Source organism: Plasmodium inui, assembly GCF_000524495.1.
Source record: "Plasmodium inui San Antonio 1 unplaced genomic scaffold supercont1.21, whole genome shotgun sequence".
Taxonomy (NCBI): Eukaryota; Apicomplexa; class Aconoidasida; order Haemosporida; family Plasmodiidae; genus Plasmodium; species Plasmodium inui.
The window spans coordinates 263529-288278 of NW_008481855.1; the positions used below are offsets into that span (position 1 = coordinate 263529).

The window sequence follows — 24750 nt, forward strand, 5'->3', positions numbered from 1 at the left end:
GCAGTGAGATGATCATCCACGGGGGGGCTAGCCTTTTGAAAAGAAAAATCCGTTTCTCGGGGGAGATGGTGCACAAAAAAGGGATCATCGCTCGACAGAGGGGAAACAACCACCGTGAAGCCAAATTGGATAATCGTGAAAAAAGAATCAAGAATGTGGTGCAAACATGGGGTATATTGTACGTAAGGATATATACGCAGATATTTCTACGCAATAATGTACAACTATTCACGTGTAAAAAAAGTGATGATGCTAACTTTATAAGTATGCACCTATCGCGTGGCGCATCCTACCTCTACCCCTCTTACCGCCATCGCAGCTCCACGGTAGGATTGACAGTTTATGCTTACTACCAGAACAGTGTATTAAAAGAAACTTACAGAGGAGGAACCGGACACCTTCACAACTATTCCAGATTCGTCGAAAAGGGAAAACCCGTCAGCTGGACCCGGGGGTCAAGGAGGTAACATCCCTCATCGAACTTCACGCCAGATGTGTATGGCATGAAATATTTAGCTGCACTACAAATCTATGATGAAATGTATGGACGCGTACGCACGTGAAAGAAAGGGAGCACGGCAGAACGACAGTGAAAAGTCCCGACAAATGAGTTAACAGGGGGGAAGAAAAAAAAAGGGCAAGTTGCTAGGTACACGTAAAATTTTACGTCAAAGTGGCCAAAAGGTACTGCTGCCTTTGTGAGAGAGGCGCACCACGGCGAAGGAAACAAGGTTTGTGTCCCTCCTCCGGGGGAGAAAGTAAACAGCCAGACGTACATATATATATGTCCATGCCGCAACGCGCAACGAAAAATAACTTGGCAAAGGCAGCACAAACGAAAGCGCCCAGGGGGGAAATAATTCTTTTACATGATTGAGAAATAGGGGTAGAGCCGAAATGGGAGGCGGCTCCATAGGCACAAAAAAAAAACCAAAAAGCAAATGGCAAAAAGGAAGAAGCAAAAAACAAAGACACACAATTGTGTGTGTTGATGTGCATGCTCGTATGTGCATATATTATGTTGGGGCTCACCCGGGGGGACGAACCACAACGAGCGCCATGGACCAAAAAAACGAGTGAGTCTCATGCCCACTGGGTAAAGCGGAGTTATAAATTCCCAATAAAAAAACAAAGTAATATATCCGCGAAAAAGGAATTGATGCATGCAGAATTTAATGAGATATTATGTGTCGTAATTAGTTTGCTAGATAAGTGTTCACTTCTGCTTATCCAGTGTTTGAAAAAGTTGTATGCACTGAGGGATGTTTTTCCATGGGCATTTTGTAAGAATGCTCTTTTAATTGGACAAACTTCATTTGTTGCGTTCCTCTGAATCGTGTGTGCTATTCTCTGGAGGATCACAAAGGGGTGGTATTTCTCTTTCGTATGGACTCTTCCAGCTGATGGTAAGTTACGTTTGTCAATCCATTTGAGCGCTATTTTTATGTATCTCCTTTTGCGATGAAGGGGAGTTTCACCATTGGAGGGGACTGCACCATGTGAAGGAAAAATATTTCTACGAGAAGCGTTGAAGTAGCCGCACTTAACGCCCCTTCTATTTGGTACCTTTGCATAAGTATGCTTGTGCTTCTTCCCCACCGTTTCGCCCTGTAACATATTGTTGTGGGTCAACACCTGTTCCGCTTTTGAAATAACGGAGCGAATGTACCTATTATACTTGTGATCATAGAGGTGTCTACACTGAGGCACGAAAAGGAAGTTATCCTCCTTGTCAGATAAAACGATATTCCAAAAGGAGAAATAATTGGGGAAATTACAATATTGTGTAAGTAAATTTACTACGTTGCTCGAATCGTTGGTGGAAGTTTTTGTTTTGTTAAAAATGATGCATCTGTGGGGGTACCCCTTGTGGTAATACTGCTGGAAAATCCTTTTTATCACATTTAGATTATTTTCAAAGAAGTAGACAAAATGGTAGTCGGTTCCAAAGAAGGGCAGGTAACTCATCAGGCTCACTCTTGTGCTGGACCTTTTGTAGATCCCCTGCATTATTTTGAGGTAGTCAAAATTGAGGCTCAGCAGATCCTTCACTTTGTCAAACGTTCCATTCGAGGATATAGCCTCATTCTTCCGCGCTTCGTTCTTCCATGATACGCCCTTTCCGGCTTCATCTTTCCATGATAGGCTCTTCTCGAGTTCATCCTTCCACGTAACCTTTACTTTGCAAACACTGCCTCCCCTTTGGGCCTTTCCCCCCGAACCATACCCCTTCCTTTTATTCCTTTTGGGGGGGCGCAAAAAGTAGGAACTCCTCGATTTTTCTGGAAATGAATACGCAGATAGATCGCCCTTCTGGCCCATTGCCCCCCCTATGACTACAACTTTGGTATCTCTCTCATGATTGGCAACATAATCGAAGAATTCCAAATCGCAAATTGATTTCTTCTCTTCCCTTGTTGGTGATGCCAGGGTTCCAAAGTAATGGTCTTCCCAGTACTTATAAAAAAATTGATAAAATGGGTAAAAGGAATGATACACATCTGACAGGAAATATAAATAATTGACGCTTCGATCGATGTGTAAATTTTGGACCAAGAGGAAGTAATCAAAATTGTTTTGCACCTGCTTCACCAGTTGGTATTTCACAAAGGGGTTTAACTTTTTGAGGGCGTATTCGACTAGCAATTGGTTCAGCTCATTTATTTGACTCTGATCGCTGACCAGTATGTTCTCCTTCTTCTCTCTACTTTTGTAGTAAAGGGTGTATATGTTGTTTTGTGCGCGCTCCTTGTTGTAGATATTGTTTATGATGATGGGAGTGGGGGACATCGAAGGGGTGGTGATTAAGGCATTTTTACTATCCTCTTCATTGTCTCCTGACAAGTCTGTGCTATTCACATTGCTACGAAAGAGGTCCAACATTTTATTACGTTCCTCTGAATGCATTGACCAAATTTTTTTATCCCACTGGGCGGACCACTTCCTCTCGTAGTAGTTTACAATAACAGCATAGATTAGGGGAAGGAACTGCACCTTTTTACTTCCCTTTTGTTTATTAATCTTTTCAATTTCGATAAATTGTCTACTAAATTCCTCATTGAAGAGTACAAAAAGCTTTACAAATTTTCCCTCTACTACCAATTGGTCATCCTGCTCGTACTCTTCCCAGGAGGATTTGTCTCCGTCGAATTTCAAGTAATACTTTAGCATTAGTAGCTCGCTGATATTTTTATGTGTGTAATTTCCCTTAGTCTGAAATAGCAACATTGCGTCGTCTGAAAATACCAACGGGATCTTGTCATAGTACTTTAGCACTTCCAGTAAAAATTTTGCTATGCTGCTTTGGCTGTCTTTATGCCTCATCAGGGTGTTTCTAATAATGTTCTTCTTTTCACTCGTCTCCAGGAGGGATCCTTTTTGGTTCATCACGAGGGTGTTCTCTTTGCTCATAGGGTGAAGGTCCTCCAACCCGAGCGCACTACTACAGATATGTTTTCCATTTGGCTGCTTGCTTCCACGAAGGATTGTGGTGTCCCTATGGGAACTGCCTCTACATGTGTCGCTATTATTCCTGGTGAACTTCTCAGGGGGGACGACCTTCATACCCATTTTTTCTCCTCCATCACAAAGGCCGCGAAGTGTTTCCGCCACGAACAAGTGCTTATAGTCGAGCGACACGCTGTTATATTCTCGCCTCTTAACGAAGAGGATTCCCCGCTTGATTATTTTTCTCACAATATTGTTCTTGTCGCAGGAGTGTCCAGGTGTAATGCACGTTCGACTCTTCACTTGGCATATTTGTGCATCTGTTTGGGGGTCCCTCCCGACGGTGCCTGGCGAGAAGCATCTTTTCGTCCTCTTCGCATCGAAGCAGGAAAAGCTCAAGTGGTAGTATTCATTATTCACTATGGAAATGTTTACGATGTCCAAATGTGGGATAGCACTGGGTGAGAGGATCACCTTTCTGTTAAGACTTGTGTAATTCGTTTTGTGCAAATGGAAGTTTCTGTTAAGGACGTTTCTTTGGATTTTATTGCTCACCTGTTTGTGACTGTCCCGATTTGTCTTCAAATGGTAGGTGCTCACCTTCTCCGTGTAAATTAACTGGATGGGGAGGCTAACAAATTGGTTTGATGTCACATCGTAAATTTTTAAAAAGCGTTTGTCAATTAGGAGAACGTACATAAATTCAATCAGATGAATAATAAAATGGGAGGACAAATCATAGATGTGAAAGAAGCTAAACAAAATTAAGGTTAGTGTACAGGTGGAAAGATCTGTGTGCCTTTTTAACACATATTTTCCACACCCTAGATTTATATACCCTAAGTAGTAGTAGTACAAATTATTCGTGTTCTTATCTCTGATGTTCACCAGGTTGTTTATTTTGTTTTTTATTTTCTTATTCAATGTTTTGTCGCAACTTCCGACAAACACCAGGGAAAGGCACTGATAAATCAAATTCACTATATCGTTCACATCTTCCTCCTTTATTTTGTACAAATGGTTCTCCTCATTTTGATACTTCTGTCCTAACAATCGACTGGTTATGTAATTTTCGTCCTCCACAGGAGAGTACCAATTGTTTAGGTACTTTTTAATTTTCTTTATCTTTTTAACATACTTTAAAATTAATTTGTATATTTGAGAGTACACTGAGTTTTTTTTGCTGATGGACGTGGCCCCCATGATGTTAAGCGAGTCTGCGCTTTGTCTTTTCTTCACTTCTTTCTGCCTTCCTCCATCCGTTTCGTTCCTTTTTGGGGGTTGCGATGAACTGATCTTCGTTTTTGCGTCCTCAGAATCGCTGGAGCACTTGTCATACTCCAGATCCGCAATGAGGTCATGCAGACGGTTGTTGATTTGGTCGTTCAGGTCTGCCCGCTGGTCTTCTCCGCAGCTATGGCGAGGGTCCGTATAGGGGCCATCCTCATCGTGATGACCACCGTGATGACCATCGTGATCATCATCATCTTCGCCACCATCGCTAGATAGCTGCCCATTTATCGAGTCGCTAACCCTAACTGCGGTTTCTCTGTCGCTTAAACTTCCCCCTGCCATCTGAGGTATCATCCCAGCTGTGGGAACACTTCCCTGAGACTTGTTCCCGCTCGTCTCGCGCACAACTTGTTGTACACCTGGAAGGAGATCCTGCACAAGATTCTCCCTCGTAATCTTATCCTTAATCTTTTGGACCAAATAGTTTACCTTTTTGTACAGTTTCTCCAACTTCTTTTTGGCATAAATTCCTTTATTAATATTTTCAAAGTAGGAGATATATTCGAAGCATATTTTCTTGAAATGCTCGTGGTGCGTCGAAAGGTATTTTAAGCTCAGGACTTGTAGCACCCCCATGATGATGTAGTACCTGAGCATTTCGCAGTTGTATACGAAGGTGTAATCTTTTAGCAAATTGTGTTCGTGATTGCGCTTCTCTACGTCGATATGTTGGTCGCTACTTGTATCTGTGCTATATGCACTTGGGCGGTCGGCGCGGTCATTGCTTCTGGCGTCGGTTCCTTCGTCTACGCCGCTATCTCCGCTACCCCCGCCGTGGAAATAATACCTCAGGGGAGCGCCCCCCGGGGATAGCTTATCCATGTAGCAATGTACAAAGCTCTTCTTGGTTAGACGAAAATAGCGACCACCCTCGTACATCCTGTTCATCTCGTTACGCACAAAATCGTGGCCAAAATTTAGGTGCCCATTTAGGACGATGAATTTTCTCTCCAATTCTTTATCCTTGAATCTTCCATTTTTGTTAATCAAGTACATATAGGGTAGCCTATACTTCCTCTTTCTACTCCAATCGTTAGGAAGAATCCTCAAGAAAGGAGGAAGGTTGGACAGGATGTATTCATGAGATAAATCCACAAAGTCGAAGATGATCATATTCCGCGCAAAAGATTTTACCATAATTTCGTACTGATTAAAATAGTATATGTGGTCCATTATGGAGGGCATAAAAATCATATTAAAGGCGTGAATATTGTTGCTTTTGAAAAAGGATAATGAAGCTGCTAGGGCGGATGAGATGATAATGTGCATTATGTCGTAGGACATATCATCTGCATGTAAACTTTTCATGGAAAATGTTTTTATGAAATCATTTTTGTGCATTTTATACGGTACATTTGCGTTTATAAAATATATTAAAGAAATGATTATGGTTTGGAAAAGGCTCCCTTTTTTAAAATTGATACTTCCTATGGACCAGAAAATGCACAATAAATTTAACTTGCTCAGATTGCTCTTCTGTAATAGCTTAAAAATGTATCTTGTCAAACATTTGTTGTTGCTATTCATGTGAAGGTACCCTAGACAAAGGAAGTTCGTACTGAGGACTAGGTTGTCTAAAGATTTTTTTTTCTTTCTACTTCTTCTTTTCATTCTCTGCCATTTGTGGTCTTCCATTTTGGTTTTCTTTTTCTCTTGAGAATTTTCGGAGAAAATGGAATTGCACATGGGGGAGTTCATAAGGGAGTACACTTCGTCTATGTTATCTGATCGGTTTTCCGGGTCACCATCGAGAAGATCCCCAAAACTGCAATTATCTGGACCGTCATTTTTGTCGTCCCTTATGCAGCCTCGTATGCCGTCTTGTATGCTTAGTTCCTCGTCATCGTTTGGATCCTCCTGCTCCTCCTCTATGTCGTCCTCTTTACCGGCTCGGTCACGTATGTACTGGCGCATATATTCATTTCGTTCCTCCCACTCCTCGATGAACTTATCACTGAATGGATCCATGTCGGCACCTTTCCCCAGGCCATACGTGTAATGCGGTGTACCCTCCTCCGCGGGGTCAACTCCCTCATTGAGGTGTTCCATTCTCTCGAACTGTCCACCCGTAAGGTCGTAATGCAGGGGATACGCCTCGTCGTGGTTCAGTTTGTATGGCTTATCGGAGTAGTCCTGTTTTGGATCCGCATCGTAATCCTCCTTGCCACCCCAATCATAGTCCTCTTTTGCATTCCCCTCGTGATCGTCATCCTTAACCCCCGCGTCCCCGTTCTGCGGAGTGTCCGCCCGAATTAGCATCCCCGGGTCTGCATTGGAATCCCCATTAGGGTAGTAATTCACATCGGTGCTTCCTCCTGTGACGTTGTAAATGCCCTCCTCCGCGTTCTCCTCGCGGTGATGCTGATAGCTGGTGGATCCACCCAGGGGGTTCCCTATCCCACTGCCTATATTTCTATCAAGGGTATTGCACGAAAGGGACGACGCATCGTCACTGGTCATCGGAACGGTTGAAGTGTCTTCATCGGATAATTCGTTGTCATGTGCATAGAGAAGATTAAAATAGTGTGAGTCGTCCCCTGCGCACGCGTGTCTAGACTCTGTTGTCCTTTTCACACATCCCTCTTTTTTCAGGTGCTCAATTTTTGTACCCACCTTGTCTGTCTTGTTAATTTTTTTTTTTTTATAAAAAACAAATTTGTAGTTGTCGTCCCTGTCCCCATGTTCGTTAAAACATTGAAAAAGTAAACTGTCCAAGTTCAGTTTCCTTTTGCCGTCATATAATTCCTTGAACAGAGTACTAATACATATGGACGTCAACTCGCGATTCTTCGAAGATATCAGCGACAGAGATATGCCCAAAATGGAACAAATGTAGAGGCACCTATTTTTGTACTTCAAAATGTACTGTAAAAATAGAGAAATTTTTAAACTCTTAAAAAATTGTAATAATCCTAACCCGTATATTAATCCCGCAAGAAAGTACATCCCACAATATTTATAATTCTTATTCAAAAATTTAAACAAATAATTCTCATGGTTTATAATGTTTACCAGGATGGTGTTTTTCTTCTTCTGCATGTCGTCATATTTTTTGTACAAAATCGTTTGGCATAGAGAACATTGCAACTTGAACGCGTTTCTCATTTTGCCATTCACGAAATTATTGTATTTAATGCACTTGGCCTTGTCAAATGTGAAATCATAGTAATCAATTTTTTTATTTAATTTTTTTATATTTTTAAAATCGTTTGCATCGTACAGGTTGGTGTATTCCTCCATTGGTGTGTTGTTGTAGCTGGACATGGCGTCGTCCGCGTGGTGGTTTCTTCCTCTCTGAATTACACTGGACATTGCACTGTTTCGTACGCTCCTGCTGGAGTTGATGGACGGCCGGCTCCGAGCCTCTTCCTCGACTCGGCGGTCATCTCCACCGCCATAGTTACCTCGGTCTATTCCCCCACCGCTGCTGTGCCTGCCAGCTTCCCCATTTAAATTCGAGTCGACCCTGTTGAGCACCGGCAGCGAGGCACTGCTTTCCCTCCTAGGCAGGCTATTCAACATGAAGCTGTTTCTTCTGTCGTAGTACAGAAACGATATTTGGCTGTCTCTCCTCGGCTCCGTGTCGTTAATGGACCTGTTGCAACTGTATCTGCGATTTATGTTATCGAAAGAAATGTCGTTCATTTTCTCCTGGCCCATCGTCTCGTTAGCAGGTTTGTTGGGCGTGTATAAAAAATTACTCGAATAAAACTCGTCATTAGAGGAGTCATTCCCATTGAGGTTGTAACTGGCAGTGTAAAGCTTGTTCGAGTTCGTCTTGGCTCGCCTAACTGGATCGTCTCCTGGAGCATCGCTTCCACCACCGTGTTGGTGATCCTCATTCGGGCGCCCATTGTCTCCGTCACCTGCCACATAGATGACAGTTTTCGGTGAATTCACACATTCGGGTACTTCCCAAGTTTTATTAAAGTCGCTATTGTAATCACTTTCCTGGTATGAGGAGGAGCTAGTCGAATCTTGTACTTCATTTGGAACACCAGCCTGGTTATTATCCATTTCGTTGTTTCTGAGCGACTCTCTATGTGTCAGCACATTTTGCGACGTGCTATTGTTAAATTGGAAGTTATCGAAGAAGTCTCCCGTGTGTGTAGATGCTGGAACTCCTATTTTATTGGCTAGCTCCCTCATAGGCACGGTGTTAAAATTGCGTAAGACATTTTTGCAAGCCTGTAACTCTTTAAGCTTTTTATTTAGGATGAAGATTTTCTCGATTTTGTCTGTCTTCATGTGGACGTTCAGAGAATTCAACAGGCTATTCACGTTTAGTTTGATTCTGTTGATGTGTTTTTTTTTTTTTTTTTTCAAAGAGTATTTCAAATTGTGCAGCTTATCTCTATGGTTCGCGTTGTTGCTGTGCGCGGCGCTGAAGGGAAAAAAGGAACGTTCCCTCGCAAGGTGCACGGAGCTGTCATTTTGACCGTTGTGGCCGCCGTAATCGTCATTGTTGCCGCTGTGATTGCTGTGGCCCACGTGGCCGCCGCCCTCGTTCTGGTTACTCCCCTGGTTGCTCCCCGGGTTGCCATTCATTCCCTGGCTATGCACGGGGCTGTTCTCGAAGTTACTGATGGGAGGGCTCTCCTCCATGCTGGTCGGCACATTCCGACTTACATTGTACGAGTTGGCTCTACCCACATCCCTGTAGTTACCAACTCTACTGTTTAGAGGTAGCACATTTAAGCGGTTCTCATAATTTCTAGAAATCACATTCCCTGTGTTCCTTTCCGGAGTCCTATTTTGATTGTAACTGAAGCGGTTCCCCGAGTTACTGCCTTCACGGTGCATGCTCCTCGAAGTGTTAAGCAAGCTTCGGTAATTTAAATTATGATTTGTCCTTAATTCATTAGTGCGCATGTGCCAGTAGCTATTAAATTCCCGTATTCTTCTGTTCAGCATTGTGACCTCGGATGGTTCGTTGAAGGTGTCAGTATTAAACCGCATGTTGCTCCCAATGTTTCTGTTCATGTTGTTCTGGTTGTTATTAAATCGTGTGTAGTGATACGAAGCAGCGTTGCGCATGTGGACATTTTGAATGTCATTTTCGGAGTTGTCTCTGATTAGGACGTTACTGTTCCTGCGGGGAATGCTGGCGTTGGGCGCTCCATTTGGGTGGCCCCTTCCGAGGGCGTTGTTCCTTGGGGACTCAGCGACAGGGTTAGAGGCGCTGTGGATAGCAACGGGGTGGGGTCCACTAACCCCGTTGTTCCCATTCATCCCGGTCGCTTGATTGGTCAGATTCACATCTCCGCGATTTTCCCCGTTGCTCGGCTCACCATTCACAGGAAATCCATTTTCATTGAACGAATTGGCATAGTTGTAAAAGGTGGCGCTGGGGCGCCGATTGGAGCCATCCACGGGATCCCTACTATAGGCGCGAGATGGTACATTAAGGGAAAAGCTATCGGTCGGCGGGATGGATAGATTGCTAAGGCGACTTTGATTCTGTCTGTACTCAAATAAATATACATACAAATCATACTTTATGTTAAAATTGATGTCCGGCTTGTAATGAATCGAGTTGATAATGTCGAAGAAGTTAATTTCGCTAATATTAAACATGCAGATATATTTCATTTTGTAAAATTTTTCTAGGGTATAATAAAGGTGCATTAAATCTAAAACCTTGTCAATATTTCCGTTAATTTTGGTGTCGATAAGTATTTTCTTCTCTTCTAATTTGTCTAAATTGACCAGTTTGATGATTTTTTTTAACTGTTGATTTACATTCTTCCTGTTGTACTTGTGTTTGTGAATATATGCGCTTTCTAAACTGTCTGAGGAGTTTTCCAGGTCTATCAAATCGATTAGATCCCTATTTTGTGCACGTCCTTCCTCCGGTTCTTCCTCTTCGACGTCGTCCTCCTTATCTTTCAACAGCTGTATCTTTCGTTTCTTGTAATATTTGGAGAAGTAATAGTTGTGGAAATTATTCAGGTACACGAGCACGGGATCTTTGTTGTGTGGAAAATAACACGAAGAGATATTTCGATCCATTTTAAATGTATCGAAGAAAAAGCAGCAGTCTTTCAATATTTTGTACTCGCTTAGGTAGCTCTTCTGGACAATTAGGTTCCTTTTATCGTAGCTGTTGTTCGCTTGGTCCTCTCTCTGTGCCCTCTTCCGTTTTTCCTCACTGCGCGAGTCGTGTTTCTCCTTACCGCATGCGTGCTTGCCATAGTTATGTAAAGGACCATCGATAAGAACAGCGCTTTGGAAACTCCTATTCAAAATGTCTAAAACTTGATAAAAATTTTTCTTCACTCTTGTATTTGTGGAGTCGAAGCATTTGTTGAAGTAGAGGTCCTCCCTGTTTATGCTGATGTAGAAATTGGCATTCTTAAATTTGAACGTCTCGTAGCAGTCGAAGAGTTTTATCATTTCAATGGGAAGGCGATCTTTACGTAGAAGGAGTGCACTCTTCGAGCATTTCTGTGATTCCTCCCTTTCGTCTCTTTCCTTGTGTCTCTCCCACCTTAGCGCATCTCTGAGGCCATGTCTTCCCCCCAAACCACTGCGAAATAGATGGTTAGCACTGTTGGAACTGTGCAGGTGGATATACAACAAATAGGAGTACCTGTTCAGGGAATATAAATTTTCGTAAAAGACACACTTGAGTAGTATGTTAACAAGATTCATGTCGTCTATGTTTAATGAATCGAAGTGTTTTATGTTGGACGTGTGGAACTGAATTTTCTTTTGGTAAAAGTAGAGGTGGTCACTGCTTTGCTGCTTCTCCTTCGCGTGTTGTGAGAACGAACAGCTGGACATGCCACTACTGTTGTGAGATCTCTCAAAGGAATTTCCATTATGAGGTATGTTTTTGCCCTCTTTAGATGGAATGACTCTTCTTTTACGACGATTAGCTTGCGTCCTGTGTGTGGACTGCCTTCCGTATGTAGCGTCCCCTTTCGTGACTTCACCAAGGGGAGAATTATTTACACAGCTGTTTCTTCGTCCTTGAGACCCCTTCTCAACTGCGCTTTCCATAAAATTTTTTAGGGGGAAGGAGGGCACATAAATGACGTCCAACTCGTTTTTAACAACATTCCTGAGAAAGTTATCCTTGATTATTTTTCTTTTCAAATTTTGTCCATAGAGTAGACTCAAATGGGAGGCAATTAGCAAATTCTTTAGCGGAAAATACAGGGGGGAGAAGTAGTACAGGAATTTTATTTTATTGTCAAGAAGGATGAACGATTTGAAGGACTGGAAGTTCGCATAGCAGTCTGTTACGTGACTCTCGCTCGTGGCTATACAGGTCATTCTACTTTGACTATACTTCCTTTCCTTAATATTCTTCTTCTTTCTTTTCCTCCTTCTTCTTCTCCTTCTCCTGTCTTCCTTCCGCATGATTATACTGAAAAGTTGCTCCACCTCCCTCAAGTAATATTCATATTTGAGCTTCAGCTTCTTTGTGTGGCTCTCATTATGTTGAAGAAAAAAGGTAGCATTCAAAAAATGGTTCAAGTGGCTATGCCCCTCCTCCGCATGGCAGCAATTGGAAATTTGGCTGAGGAGTTCCAATGTATTTGGTATCCTACTCAGTCTGGTGAATTTTCCCTTTAAATAGTTGTTTAAAAATGTGTACTTTTCAAATTGGTCGCTTTGTCGTAACTTTATCACTCTGTTTTTACTAAAGGGGGAATGGATTCGGTGTGTCTTTCCACAAATGGAGTCCCCCCTTTTCTCCATTTTGAGAGAAGATCTATCGCTTTTGCCCAGGGATAGGGGGAACCCCTGATGTGTTACATCATATGTGCACCGTTTTAGCAATTCTTCCTTGTAGTATCTTCTACATACATGCTGATAAAAGGGGAGAAAAGCTCTTTTCCTCCATGAATTGACCTTGTTGAAGTAGTGAAACATAAAATTGTACAGTTTCAGCGTGTATGACAGGACAAGAATTAAAAATACGATATCGTCTTTGATTTCTTGTTCCACCAACTCGCTCATGCTGATTTCGTCACAATAGGAGTGTAGATAGGCTAATAATAGATACTTGTTGCGGTAAATATGCTTGTACTTGTCGTGTAGGTAGATAATAAAATTGTTAATCACGGTGTAGTAACTGTTGGAGGCGCTGTTAGGGGGGAGGTGCTCCACGTCTTTATCCATTTTGTCACCACGCGGGAGGAACCTTACATGTGTGATCTTCTCCACATTACCGTCACTGTCACAGGGATTAGAAGATCCATGAGAAGAAGATCCATGGTCCTCTTCACTGTTTGAACTTTCCTCCGCTTGTCCAAACCTGAAGCAGTTAAATTTCGATTCGATGTACTCTGTGTGTATGAGGTTCTTCCCTTTTTTAAAGTACAAATATTTTTCCATTCTTCTGTACATTTTTAAGTCATCTACGCAGATAAGCATGAAGAGGTACACAAATCGGCTGAACTCTATGTGGGGCAGATTCTCCACTTGGAAGAAGTTTCTGTTGAACATTTCGTACTTCTCTGTTTGGTTCCTTACCCAGGTGTTCTTCGCAATTAGGGAGGCGCCAATCTGTTGATTGGGGTGTGGGGGGCATTTCTGTGTCTGGGTATGTCCGCTCCGAAAATGGGCACTGCACACGTTTACACTTCGCCCGTGTTCGCTCAACCCGTGATCGCTTAACCCGTTTGCGCTTTTCTCGTTTTCCTGTTCTGCCTTGACGCTGCTTGGGGAAGGCCCCCCCCGGTGAGAGCACCCCAAGTCGTGGTAACCCAAAAAGTATATATCAATGTTGAGAAAGTGAAAAATGCCCTTGTTCTGCTGCCCCCTCCTGCACTCATAAACGCAGAGGGTAAAAAACTGAGTTGCAATCTTTTTGCATATATAGTTGTAGAAAAAGGACAGGACAAATCGGAGGGTGGGGTTATTCGGAAGTATGTCGATGTGGACTCTGTAGGATTTCAAGCGGAGCTTTTTCTTGTTGTTGTCATAGTCGACCGTGTCAACACTGACATGACAGAGATCTGAGTTGTGTAAGTTATATACCTGCGCTGTGCTGTTGTACAGGTATATGCTGGAGAGGTAGACATCGTCGGAGAGTAGGTAGAGCATTCCGTCTTTGTTCAGGATGATAATGAAGTGGTTCACTTTGTTAACATCTAGGATGAGTCCATTTAACTGTGTGTTCCTTTTTGGATCCTTTTTCTCTATCACGCCATCTCTACACTTTAGTATGTCCCTCTTTTGCTTTAGCAGCTTTTTAAAATAGTGGATCCTGTTTTCTCCAGTAGAAATGTTAACAATCGTGTTCTCGTAATTTCGTTCCCTGGGGGTGCACTCCAAATGGGTGATGTTCATTTGGTTGTTGAGGAAGGCACACATGTTGTAGGGGTAATACTTAAGGGTGGAAAACTCCCTTGTCATGTTAACCGTGGTGAAATTTAAAACATTCGGGACAACCTTAATCTTATCCTTCACATATTTGTGATATATTGGGATAAGAAATAGCAAATTGTTGGCATTATCATAGACACACAATTTAATTCTACTTTGGATGCTTTTATTTCCTCCGGTGGTGATCACAAGTTGTGGTTTGTAAGCTTCTGTGTTAAAATTGATGTTTCTGAATGTTTGTTTTTTGTAGTAGAACTGCTTTTTTTCGATGCTAAGGAAGTGCTGGAAAGGCAGAAACTTGTCCATTTTCTCCCCTTTCAAATAATCCTTCAGATATTTTTTGTTGTACTTTACCACAGTGTAGAGTATGTAAAAGAAGAAGTACGTCTCCGTGTTCTCTTCGAACGCGATGCAGATGTTCACGTTGGAGTTGATGTGTATGATGTTTATGTTAGGGATTTGGTTCAGCCGCGTTTCGCTGGGCTGTTCTCGAACCGAGGAGCAGCCATCGGATGAAGTGGCAGAAGTGGATGGAGTGGAAGAAGTGGAGGAATCGGATGGGAATACTACCGTGGACGCGCGCGACGAACCCTGCCACAATGGGTCAGTCCACATAAAGACCCTCTCCTCAGGGTAAAAATATTTGCACTTGCGGAAAAAGAGATAGTCATTCTCGCCTACGACTGTGTTGGAGTAGAACGGGTGAACCGCGGACAAGTATAGCACTCGAATTTTTTCCTTCACGTTGTTCTTGTAGATGGAGTACGTGAAGTACTTCCGTCCGTTGCTACAGTTTAACAAATTTACAAAAAACAAATGGTCATTGTAGTAAAATACTCGGAGGGCGGTATACCCGAGGGAGAATTCTATCTTCCTTGTTTTGCTTAAAACGTCTATTATTTGGACGCTTATCTTATTTTCGCAGTTTTGCTCAAACGTGTAGACGTAGTTGTTCTTCTGGGGAAGTAGGTTGTCCTGCTCATCTGACCCCTTATTGTTAAGGGCACTAGGCCGAAACACACTCTTGTCATCTGATATGAGGTAAAAAAAGGTACCGCTGGAAACCTTAAATGATTCCCTAATCCCATCGTAATGGTGAAATGTCATTAAGCTGTTTTCCTTGCAGTAGGTCAGCTTGTATTCATATAAAGCACCATTCACTATGCTGGAATAAAATTTGGTCCTTTTAAGGTTCCTATTGTAAATATTATTAACGTAAATTTTTTCTTCACAATGGGTTTTTCTGCTTGTATCTCCTTTTTGTTTCCTTTTTTGTTCAAAATTGTACACCTTCCGGAAGTACCTTTTCAAATAGATATCTTCCTTTTTTAGCAATATTAGTAATTTTAAAATGTGCTCCTTTATATTTCCTTTTTCGTTTTTTTTCTGTTCACATATCCATTTTATGTACGTCAAAATGTGTCCGTTCTGTTTCGAGTAGTTTTTGCATTCTTCGATGCTATAAAAATTGTCTATATACGTGTCTACATCTTTATTGGGTGTACTTTCTTCTTTATCCGGTTCGTCTTTTTTTTTTTCTTTTTTTTTTACGTCAAAATAGTTTAATATAGAATACTGATTGTTCTTGTAACAGTAACTGGAGTTCGCGGCCCCTTTTTTGCATAGACTGGTACTTTTCTTTTTTTCGATTTTTTTTTTTTCTCGCAAAATGGGTTGTTTGCTTTTACTAACTTTCTTCTTTGACTCGCCATTTTTTATAATAATAGCGTACACCATTTTAGGGTCACTTCCCTGTGTGCCTTCTTTTTATTTCCTTGCAGCTTGACACGGTGGGGGATTCCGTAGAACGAGGGGAAGGACGTAGGGTTCTACTTGCACGTCTTGTGCAGATACATGTCGCCCCCCGTTGAAGATTCCTTCTCGTGGATGAAATCTTGCCTCTTATAATGGCAAAGATTTCGTGCCTAGAAGAAGGGGAAACTATTTATAGGACAAATGAGCTGAAATAAAAACCGTTATAACGGAACGGGAGGGGGTAGCATAGAACTTTGACAATTTAAACAAAAAAGGCAGGTCACCATATGCGTATGCATGCCAGCACACGATGCGTGTACGTGCAATGAGGACTCTGTCTTAACAGCCAGAAACGCGCGCATTTAAAAACCGGGGGAGAGTTCACGCCCAGGGAAGCAATGGGCGTTTGGCTGCGTCGGCTAGGTGCGCCGCATGCTGTGCCACTGGATGCGTCCCCTGATTTGCCATTTCACTGTGACAGTTTATACGTCCCCTCTTTTGACATTCTGCTGGGGCATGTATTAAGTTAAAAAAAAAAAAAAAAAAAAAAAAGTCACGCAATTGACAGAGAAGTCGAAAATGCCAAGAGAAGAAAACCAATTTGTGCTTTTAAAAATTAATGGGAAAAAATGCCATGTGCAATTTGGAAGGTAAAAAAGTATGTGGGGAAAATTAAAGGGAGAATATCATGGAAAAGATGGCAAGAAGAAAGGATCAGGTGATAGGTTTTGCGCAAAAGGCTTAGGTACAAAAAAAAAAAAAATTGGATAAATGATTCCAGCGAAATAGCGCAATAAGCGACTGGTATACTTCGATGTGTTAGGAGTTAACAAAATTGTTTACACTCCCTGGGTGTTTAACTACCCAAAAAGTGCATTTTTAGTTAAAAAGTGGGAAAAAAAAAATTCTATTCCTTCGGAAGGGTGGGGAGGCAAATTGAGAATGATATTCCCCGCCTGGATTTGCAAGAAACGATTAGTCTTTTCGTTTTTTTTTCTTTTTTTTCTTTTTTAAGCATACTCGTTGTTGCACATTTTTAGCGGATTTACGAATCGAAATTGCAAGTGCATGTGCACCCCTAATTGTAAGGACAATTGTGTGGAAATAGACCTGGTGCCTTTCGCCCCCCACTCACGAGAGCAGAGGTGTACGGAAAAAAAAAAGAAAAAAGAAGTAAACAAATATGGAAGGAACGACAGAAAGGAAAAGGTTAACATCGCAAGCCAGCATACAGACATACACACCGCGTTCTGTTTTTAGATTTGTAATAGGCACATAACAGGGCCTACCAAAATTACAAGGCGCTCCGCCCCCCACACGCAAGCAGTCAAGCAATCACGCAATCAAGCAAACATTTCCGAAAGATGGAAAGGAGGTTTAAAAAAAATGACAGCGAAAATGACTACAAGTATTATGTGCTGCAAATAGGTAAGGGAGAACAACTTACGTGTATAAACCTGTGGAGTGTCTCCCAACGAGTGTTTTTTTTTTTCTTTAGTCCCCTTTTTTTGTGTGCAGAATGGAGCCGTGTGTTAAGATCCATGTTAGGGTGCATCCTGACACGACAGCAACGCTTCACCTACGGTTAGCTATGCACATTTTGCTTGCCATCTTTCTATAGGGCGAAAATACACCTATCTAGGATTTTCAGGACTGCACAAACCCCTGTCAGTTTACAGAACTCCCGATTTTTTTCGGTACAATGAAAGTTTCCACAATTATTCTGAGAATAAGAAGGGGGTATACGACGTGGTGGGAATTGTTTCGGAGGGAGGAGGAACTTCCTTGCGGGGCTGCGCAGGGGGTAGCGAGGATAGCGCGATCCTAGGCGAGAAAGGCTCTAACCCAGGCCAACGCAAGAAAGGTGCTAATCCGGACGAACGCAAGAAAGGTGCTAATCCGGACGAACGCGAGGAAGGTGCTAATCCGGACCAACAGGAGAAAGGTACTAATCAGGACCAACAGGAGAAAGGTACTAATCAGGACCAACAGGAGAAAGACGCCAACCGGGACAAACGCGAAAAAGGTACTAATCAGGAGCAACACAAGAAAGGTGTTAATCAGGACCCAAACCAGGGCAGTACTGACCGGGACCAACATCTGAACAGCGTTCGCCAGGACCACCGCCTCCCCCTCACGGGGTGCAGCAAACACGAAGGGAGCCTGATCTACCACTACGAGTACAAATTCCACCAAGATGAGAAGCTGTGGTGCAAATTCTTCGAGGAGTTCACATTCCACATTTTTCGCAAGTTAATAAAAACGAATAACAAGGCAAAAAAAGTAATCGTCCTTTTGAACATGTTCATGCCAACGATAATTAAATATTCCCTCTGCAAAAGTTTGATCGAAAATTATGAATACGCCTCTATCTCGTACATAAACGACTTAGTGTCGCCGCTTTTCTTGTGCAACTGCAACACATGTGTGGTGATCGACTTGGGTTACTTAAGCTGTCGGCTGCTGCCCGTAATGAATGGAATGCCATTATATCACCATTATACGTATGTAGACAATGGTGGGTTTTACATCAATATGGAAATTAAGAGGTTACTGAAGGAGCAGTATGTGAGAAGGGCTCGGAGGAGGAGAGTCAAGAGCGATTGGGCAGTTTCCAGTCCTTCATTTGTACAAGCCTATGATGGGGATATCCTTACCAATGTACAAAACACAGATGATGGTTATACGGCAACTCGCCATGAAGAAAAACGCACGGAGGGAGAAACAGGAGAAACAAACACCTCGCAGGGACTACTTAATTATTACCTCGATTTATACCCACTGGAGGAAATATTAAAGGTTATAGACACCATGCCAGATGATGAAATAGAAAATATGAAGATGAAATTTTTTTATTTAAAAAATGAAGAAGCCAAATTGTACAGCAACAAAATTGTCTTGTATGAATTTCAAAATTACGAAATGATCATAGAAGCAGATACTAGGTGGATGGCGTGCGAAATATTATTTACTAAAAATTATGAGCAAAATATAAATTCTATGTTCGCATCCATACTGTCTAAATTACACATGTTTGAGTTTTCCGCTTTCCAGAATGTGCTGCTGGTTGGTGGATGCAGTAACATCAAGGGGATCGTTTCGAAAATTGCTCAATCCCTTTTCCACGCGTTAAGTGAGAAAAAAAAGACATCCGTCAAAGATTTGGAAAATAGAGTCAACTTTCTCTTTCCAAAGATATCCCCCAACCTTCGCCAATTCATAGGGGCTTCCATCTGCTCGAATTTGGAAAACCTGCCCGATTACACGCAGGAGCATGTTCATAACAGTGTGTTGTATGACCACCTGAATGAAGATGTCTACTTCACCTTTAAGCGGTGATGCGCAAGGAAACAGAAGCGAACGATGGGGGAGAAAAGAAAACGCGAAAAAAATAACAAAAAAGGAAGACAATCTGCCATTCGACAAAGTTAATCCAAAATTTAGTGCAATCACAAGCGCCACCCCCGCAAGGTCCTCCGATCGAATCGGATCGCTGGAGAAGGTGCAGTTATGGGCCTACAATCATAGCTCGCCATGCCGTTTGGGCCTTCCCCTTTTTCCGTTCTCCACTTTGCGGACCAACAAAAGTGTCTGAACTTGTGCAAGGGAGGGCACCTCCCGCTTAAGCTCATTAACACTTCAAGGGGAGGAAACAAACTAATTTGTCCACACGATGTTCTTGAGATGGTCTATGTTGCCTTCTTCCAAGGGGAAGAAAACAAACGTGCATTCGTTGGGGCCGTTCTCTATAAAATGCCCCATTCGAATTCGCTAAAAAAGAGGGGGGAAATAGTCCCCTTCTTGGACATCTGTTGAGTTATCGGGGATCATCGCTTAATTTTCTGTAGTCGGAGGGAATGCTTCTTTTCCGCCGTGCAAATATTTTGAAAAGGATAATTCCACAGGGGGAGGTGTGCCAGAGTGCTACGTCCATTTGATTAATCCTTTTTGGCGTCTTTCTCATTTGAGTCATTCCTGCTGCTACTATCCGTGTGGAGGTAGGCACCACCCTGTCGATGCTCCTTCTCCAATTTTTCCCTCATAGTTCGAAGCCTCTTGAGGATAAGACCCAGATGAGCCTTCTCATTGTCTGCCATTTTTTCATACAGATAAGCATAACCATTGGTGTAAAGTGGCTTCATTTTTTTATCAATGGACAGGCACATGTTTATTTTTTGTTTTTTTTCCAGTTCCATTCTTCTGTTGTAGAATTCCTCCTCCACTTTTTCAAGGGCTTCCTTTTTCCCATACCCTCTATTCATGTAGTACAGCTGGTGGGTAGCCATCTGCGTAATGATATGATCGTTCCTGAAAAAGTCGTAGCCCTTCACATTGTTATTTCCCTCCACATAACAGTCCTGGAATCGCAGATGAGGATATTTTTTTAGCAGAAATTTCACCAAGTCGATGTACTTGTTATTGTTGTACCTTGACTTTAGGCTGATGTTGTGTATTTCTATTGGGGGAGCTCTCTCTGTCCATTCTAGCCACCGGGGCCGGTCGTAGAGGTTTGTCTCCACCATCGTCCTCATCTTGTCCACGATGTTGTACTTTAGCGCCCTGCAGAAGTTCGAGCCATTTGGGTGGACAGCGCCCTTCCCCATTTTTGTCGGTAAGCGGCAAGGCTACCAGCTAGAGGGGGGGGGGGACATGCAACGCTACACACGACGGTGTATGCAGTGAGGAAGCTGCGATGCGAACTATGGGAGGCACTGCTCTGGGTACTATGCCGCATACGGACGTAGGGTGAAATTTTCGCCAGTCAAATTATGTGTCATTAACTGCACCTTTTGCTTTTCCTCCTTTGGTTACCGGCTCTCGACTCCCTTCACACATTCCGTTCGCCCGGTTCCGCAAGTGAACTTAGAGTCCCCATTGGAGGAGATGTCATGTAAGCCCATTCGATTTTTCCCTTTAAATGCTAGCTCCCCATTTTTTTCTGAATTTGTTAACTCTTTGTTTACATGACTTGTCACCTCAAAGTCAGCTTTTGTTTGAGGTTTTATTTTTCCAATGGAGCGATTAAAATGGATATATTTTTTTTTTTTTTTTCTTCGCACACTTGAAAATGGCATAGGACGTCGCGACTAAGGTGAGTTTGCAAAGATATGTTTGCATAGTGTGGCGAGGAAAGGAGAAATATTATTTTTATAGGAACCCCTATATGAGTGAAGTTCATTTAGAAAAGCGCTTCTTTCAGCGAGGGGGGGAAAAAAAGAAGAAGAAAAAAAAAAAACGAATAAAGAATGCTCTGCTCTGTATCATCTACCACATATAAGCAGGCACAACAAAGATGACAAATCAGAGTAACAGAGTAACAACGCGAAAGTAGGAGAACCTTCCCGAGCACATATGAATCCTGTTGTGAGACTTCTGAGGAAATTTTCCTCCATCCAGAAGAGCATCAACGAGGAGGATATGAACCATTTGAAGAAAAAGCTACGATGGAAATTTAAAAGTGTCAGTTGAGGAATAGGCATATAGTTTGCCAAAAAAAAAAATGGCCCTTTTGTGTGCAAAAATGGAAAGGAGCCAAACTGTGGAAAGAAAAATGTGAAAAAGGGGAATAATTACAAACCTTATTTAAATGTGCATTGAGTGTAACGCGGCGTGTACATAGCATAGGGGTGGGAATGTGTAGACCCCCCTACACGGGCCCAAATGTGCCCTTAACGATGTATACTCTGTTCCTGTAGGGAATTCCCTCAGAGACTCTACATAGAACAAGTGTGTAGCTAATGAACATAGGTATACAGATGTGCCTCGCTATGTATGAACTTATTTTCGCACCCCTCCCTTGCTGCAGGTTGGCATGCTGGAGCTAGACACGCTGATAAACAACTACTTAAACACTAACATAAATAACCTGGACAGGGAGAAAGTAAAGCTTCTCTATAATCTGATGGATGTCGACACAACAAATTTGTTGAAACTTTTTTATTTTTATTCGAACAAAGAAAATCAGAAGGTGGAAAAACTAGCGGAGTATTTGAAGAACGTAGACGAGGAGGAAATAAAAGACACGTTCAAGTTGCTAATCGATATTTTGCATAATAATGAAAAGCTTGTCCGTTCGTGATGGATATAGAGAAAGGGTGAAGTGCACATTTGGGGAAAAATTTACCTGATCATCACTCGCTCCCCACTTTGGTGGTGTTGCTCCTCGTTGGGAACTTTCATCAGTACTCGACATAGTTGGATAAGCTGCAGAATTAGTGAAGCGGAGCAGAGCGGTGGTGGGAGAGCTATCTGGGCAGGCTGATGGTTATACTCTCCGATTTTTTCCTACGCATTTTCATCCCTTTCCTCCTTATTGTGTTCTCTTTTTCTTACATTTGTACTAAATCGGCGTGGCTTATGTTTCCTTGCGCGTCGACCTATTTTGTTAACATGGAAGAATGTAAAAAAATTACCATCCCATTTAATGATATTTTTTTGTAATATTGGTTGGACAAAGTGGGAATTACCGGAAGGTCGACTAAAAACTTTTTAAACTCGTTTTCGGTGAACTTGTTCCCATGTTCACAAAGGAGAGTCTTTAGAGAACTTTTGCTTATCGTTTCGCCTATTGAGGAGGGGCAATAATACGGGAAAACAAATAAGAAAATATGCATATATATATTGTGTAACTACCTACGTACACACACGCATGTGTGCATGTGCACACATGGGGCGTCTGTGGCATGTATACTCTGTGGGTTCAAGAAGCGAATGCACTTTTCCACCTTCTTCTTCGCGTAGTAGTTGCTCTCAAATTTGAGCACGTAATCGCTCAGCTCCTCAAAGCTGTAGCAGTTTTTGCTGTCTTCGAATATTTCGTAGCATATTTTAAACCTGCGGGTTGTTTACGGTCATTTGGGGGCGTAAAACCGTTAGAAGCACAGGGCCTAAGGTGTGCCTATCACGGTGCAGCCATGTGTTCTCCGAAAGATGGCCCCAAGAGGGGAGATCTACTCCTTAGGAACGTTCGTTCGGACGATAAGAACCTCTCGACATACGTACAACTGAACGAAGTTACATTTTAACTGAAAGGATAGGGAGTTCTTTTGCCTATGCACATGACTGAGACAGCCCTCAACCGATATGATGAAAAATTATTTTTTGACGTACCCGAGCGATTTCAGTATTACTATTAGGTCCTGCTTGTCGACATAGTCATTGTCCTTTTTCTTTAAATTAAAGAGGTCCACAATTCTGGCGCTCTGCACAGCGGGGCGCACCACGTGTGCGCAGCGGAATGGTTCTATGCACTTGTGAGTGTATATACATATGCAGGCACGTAGGCCGGCACGTAAGGTGGTGCGTAAAGAGGAACATAAAGCGACACATGCACGAATCAACCCAATCTAGCGTAGCGTTAATGCATGTATCTGCTTGGTAGCCTCTTCCATTTGCGCAGAACATTCCCCCTTCCAATGAGGCCTCATTAATCCCCTTCTCTCTTTCTTTTTTTTTTTAAACAATCAGTGGGATTATTACTTGCGTTTCGTCCATGATGCAAAGAGGGAAATCCTGGGTCCGTTATTTTTCCTTTTCGTTTTTTCCTTTACTTTTTGGGTGTTTATTTTTTAATTTTATTTTTGATCTTATTTTTTTGAATGGGGGTTGTTCCTTAGAGCGTGGGTATAAGTCGGTCTCATCGCTCGTTTGCAGTCCTTCGTGGGTAGGTACTCTCTCCTGCGTAGCACACATCGTATGCGGACGGAACGAGAGGAGAAACGGGAAAAAAGTTTACACGCGTGTACGTATGAATATAAATATGCGTGCTACTCACTGCATACGTAAGGCCTATGTGTACAAGTATGCGTCAACGGCTTAACCTTTAAACTGTTTTATTGCTAATAAGAAATATAAGCTTTTTTTTTTTTTTCTTCTTGCTCTAAAAAGTTGGTCACAGTTTTTCTACAAAATTGTCGTCCCACATTTACATATGTTAATAGTGCCCCACGATTTTTATCATTTACTCATTTTTGCTACCTATGTGCATACTGTGCGTATGTAACATTGTGATGAGGCATGTTGAATTGTCAGATTTTTTTTTTTTTCTTAATTCGTTTTTTTATTTTTACCTTTTTCATATGGCCATCTGGTGGTGACCAATTGGAAAAGGAGTTAATGGGAATACCTATAAATGTATATACGCCTACATGTGCCTATACGTGTGGAGATGCTTACCCCAAGAGCTTAACCATTTTAAACGCTTTCTGTAGCGATGCATATGTATAGTCCCTGTGGTGAAAGTGGGCTTTACCCCTCATGCCATACAAAAATTAAGCGCGATGATCGAATGCAAGAATATGTACTCTTCGCACTTTATGCATTTTATTGCCTAATTGTTACCGTTTTTTTTTTTCTTTTCTTTACCTTTTTGATGATTTCCCCTGGAGGCGTTTTGTGTAATTTTGTTTAACGTTGCAGAGTTTGCTTAGCTTTGCCGAGCTTCGCCAATTTCCACAATTTTTGCGATTTGTGCACTTTATTTTTTTTTTTAATGTTCCTAATACAATGCCATGTCTTATAAAGTTTATATCAAGCCACAGATTTTCTTTAAGAGTTCACTTTTAATGATATGTACAATTACATTCATTAATAGACAAGAACGTACATTGGCATGTGAATTGCTGTTTTATTGTGTTTTTTTATTTTTTATTTTATTTTTGTTTGTTTCCTTCCATTTCGGTTTAATGATTTTTTCAATTTCTGCTACTCAGGAAAAAATCGCCTGCGTTCCCGCGTAAACACCGTACGTGCTCACTCCTTAACGCCTTTGCGTGCCCATGCGTTTATTACTCCATTAAGTGTTCTCTTGTTTACGGGGCGCTCCTGATTGACGGCTTGCATGCTTACATGTTTACATGCGAAGACGTTCACTGGCCCCTGTGTTTTCGTTTCCGCCATAAATCGAAAGAGTAA

At 42.1% G+C, this 24750-nt stretch overlaps 5 protein-coding genes across 5 annotated transcripts; 2 read left to right on the forward strand and 3 right to left on the reverse strand.

Moving 5' to 3' along the window:
• Positions 1–1107: 1107 nt before the first annotated feature.
• Positions 1108–15819, reverse strand: C922_04286 (hypothetical protein; the record flags this gene model as incomplete). Its single annotated transcript, XM_008819871.1, has 2 exons — positions 1108–10120; positions 10238–15819. The coding sequence occupies 2 exons, from the start codon at positions 15817–15819 to the stop codon at positions 1108–1110; spliced, it is 14595 nt and encodes a 4864-aa protein (XP_008818093.1).
• Positions 15820–17201: 1382 nt separating this feature from the next.
• On the forward strand, positions 17202–19176 carry C922_04287 (hypothetical protein; the record flags this gene model as incomplete). The annotated part of the gene is made up of 2 exons (XM_008819872.1): positions 17202–17265; positions 17459–19176. 2 exons carry the CDS (start codon positions 17202–17204, stop codon positions 19174–19176), a joined length of 1782 nt encoding a protein of 593 aa, XP_008818094.1.
• Positions 19177–19775: 599 nt separating this feature from the next.
• Positions 19776–20441, reverse strand: C922_04288 (hypothetical protein; the record flags this gene model as incomplete). Its single annotated transcript, XM_008819873.1, has 1 exon — positions 19776–20441. One exon carries the CDS (start codon positions 20439–20441, stop codon positions 19776–19778), a length of 666 nt encoding a protein of 221 aa, XP_008818095.1.
• A 748-nt stretch (positions 20442–21189) lies between these two features.
• Positions 21190–21916, forward strand: C922_04289 (hypothetical protein; the record flags this gene model as incomplete). The annotated part of the gene is made up of 2 exons (XM_008819874.1): positions 21190–21297; positions 21644–21916. The coding sequence occupies 2 exons, from the start codon at positions 21190–21192 to the stop codon at positions 21914–21916; spliced, it is 381 nt and encodes a 126-aa protein (XP_008818096.1).
• A 298-nt stretch (positions 21917–22214) lies between these two features.
• C922_04290 (hypothetical protein) lies at positions 22215–23241 on the reverse strand (the record flags this gene model as incomplete). Its single annotated transcript, XM_008819875.1, has 4 exons — positions 22215–22402; positions 22529–22671; positions 22948–23039; positions 23179–23241. The coding sequence occupies 4 exons, from the start codon at positions 23239–23241 to the stop codon at positions 22215–22217; spliced, it is 486 nt and encodes a 161-aa protein (XP_008818097.1).
• Positions 23242–24750: the final 1509 nt, after the last annotated feature.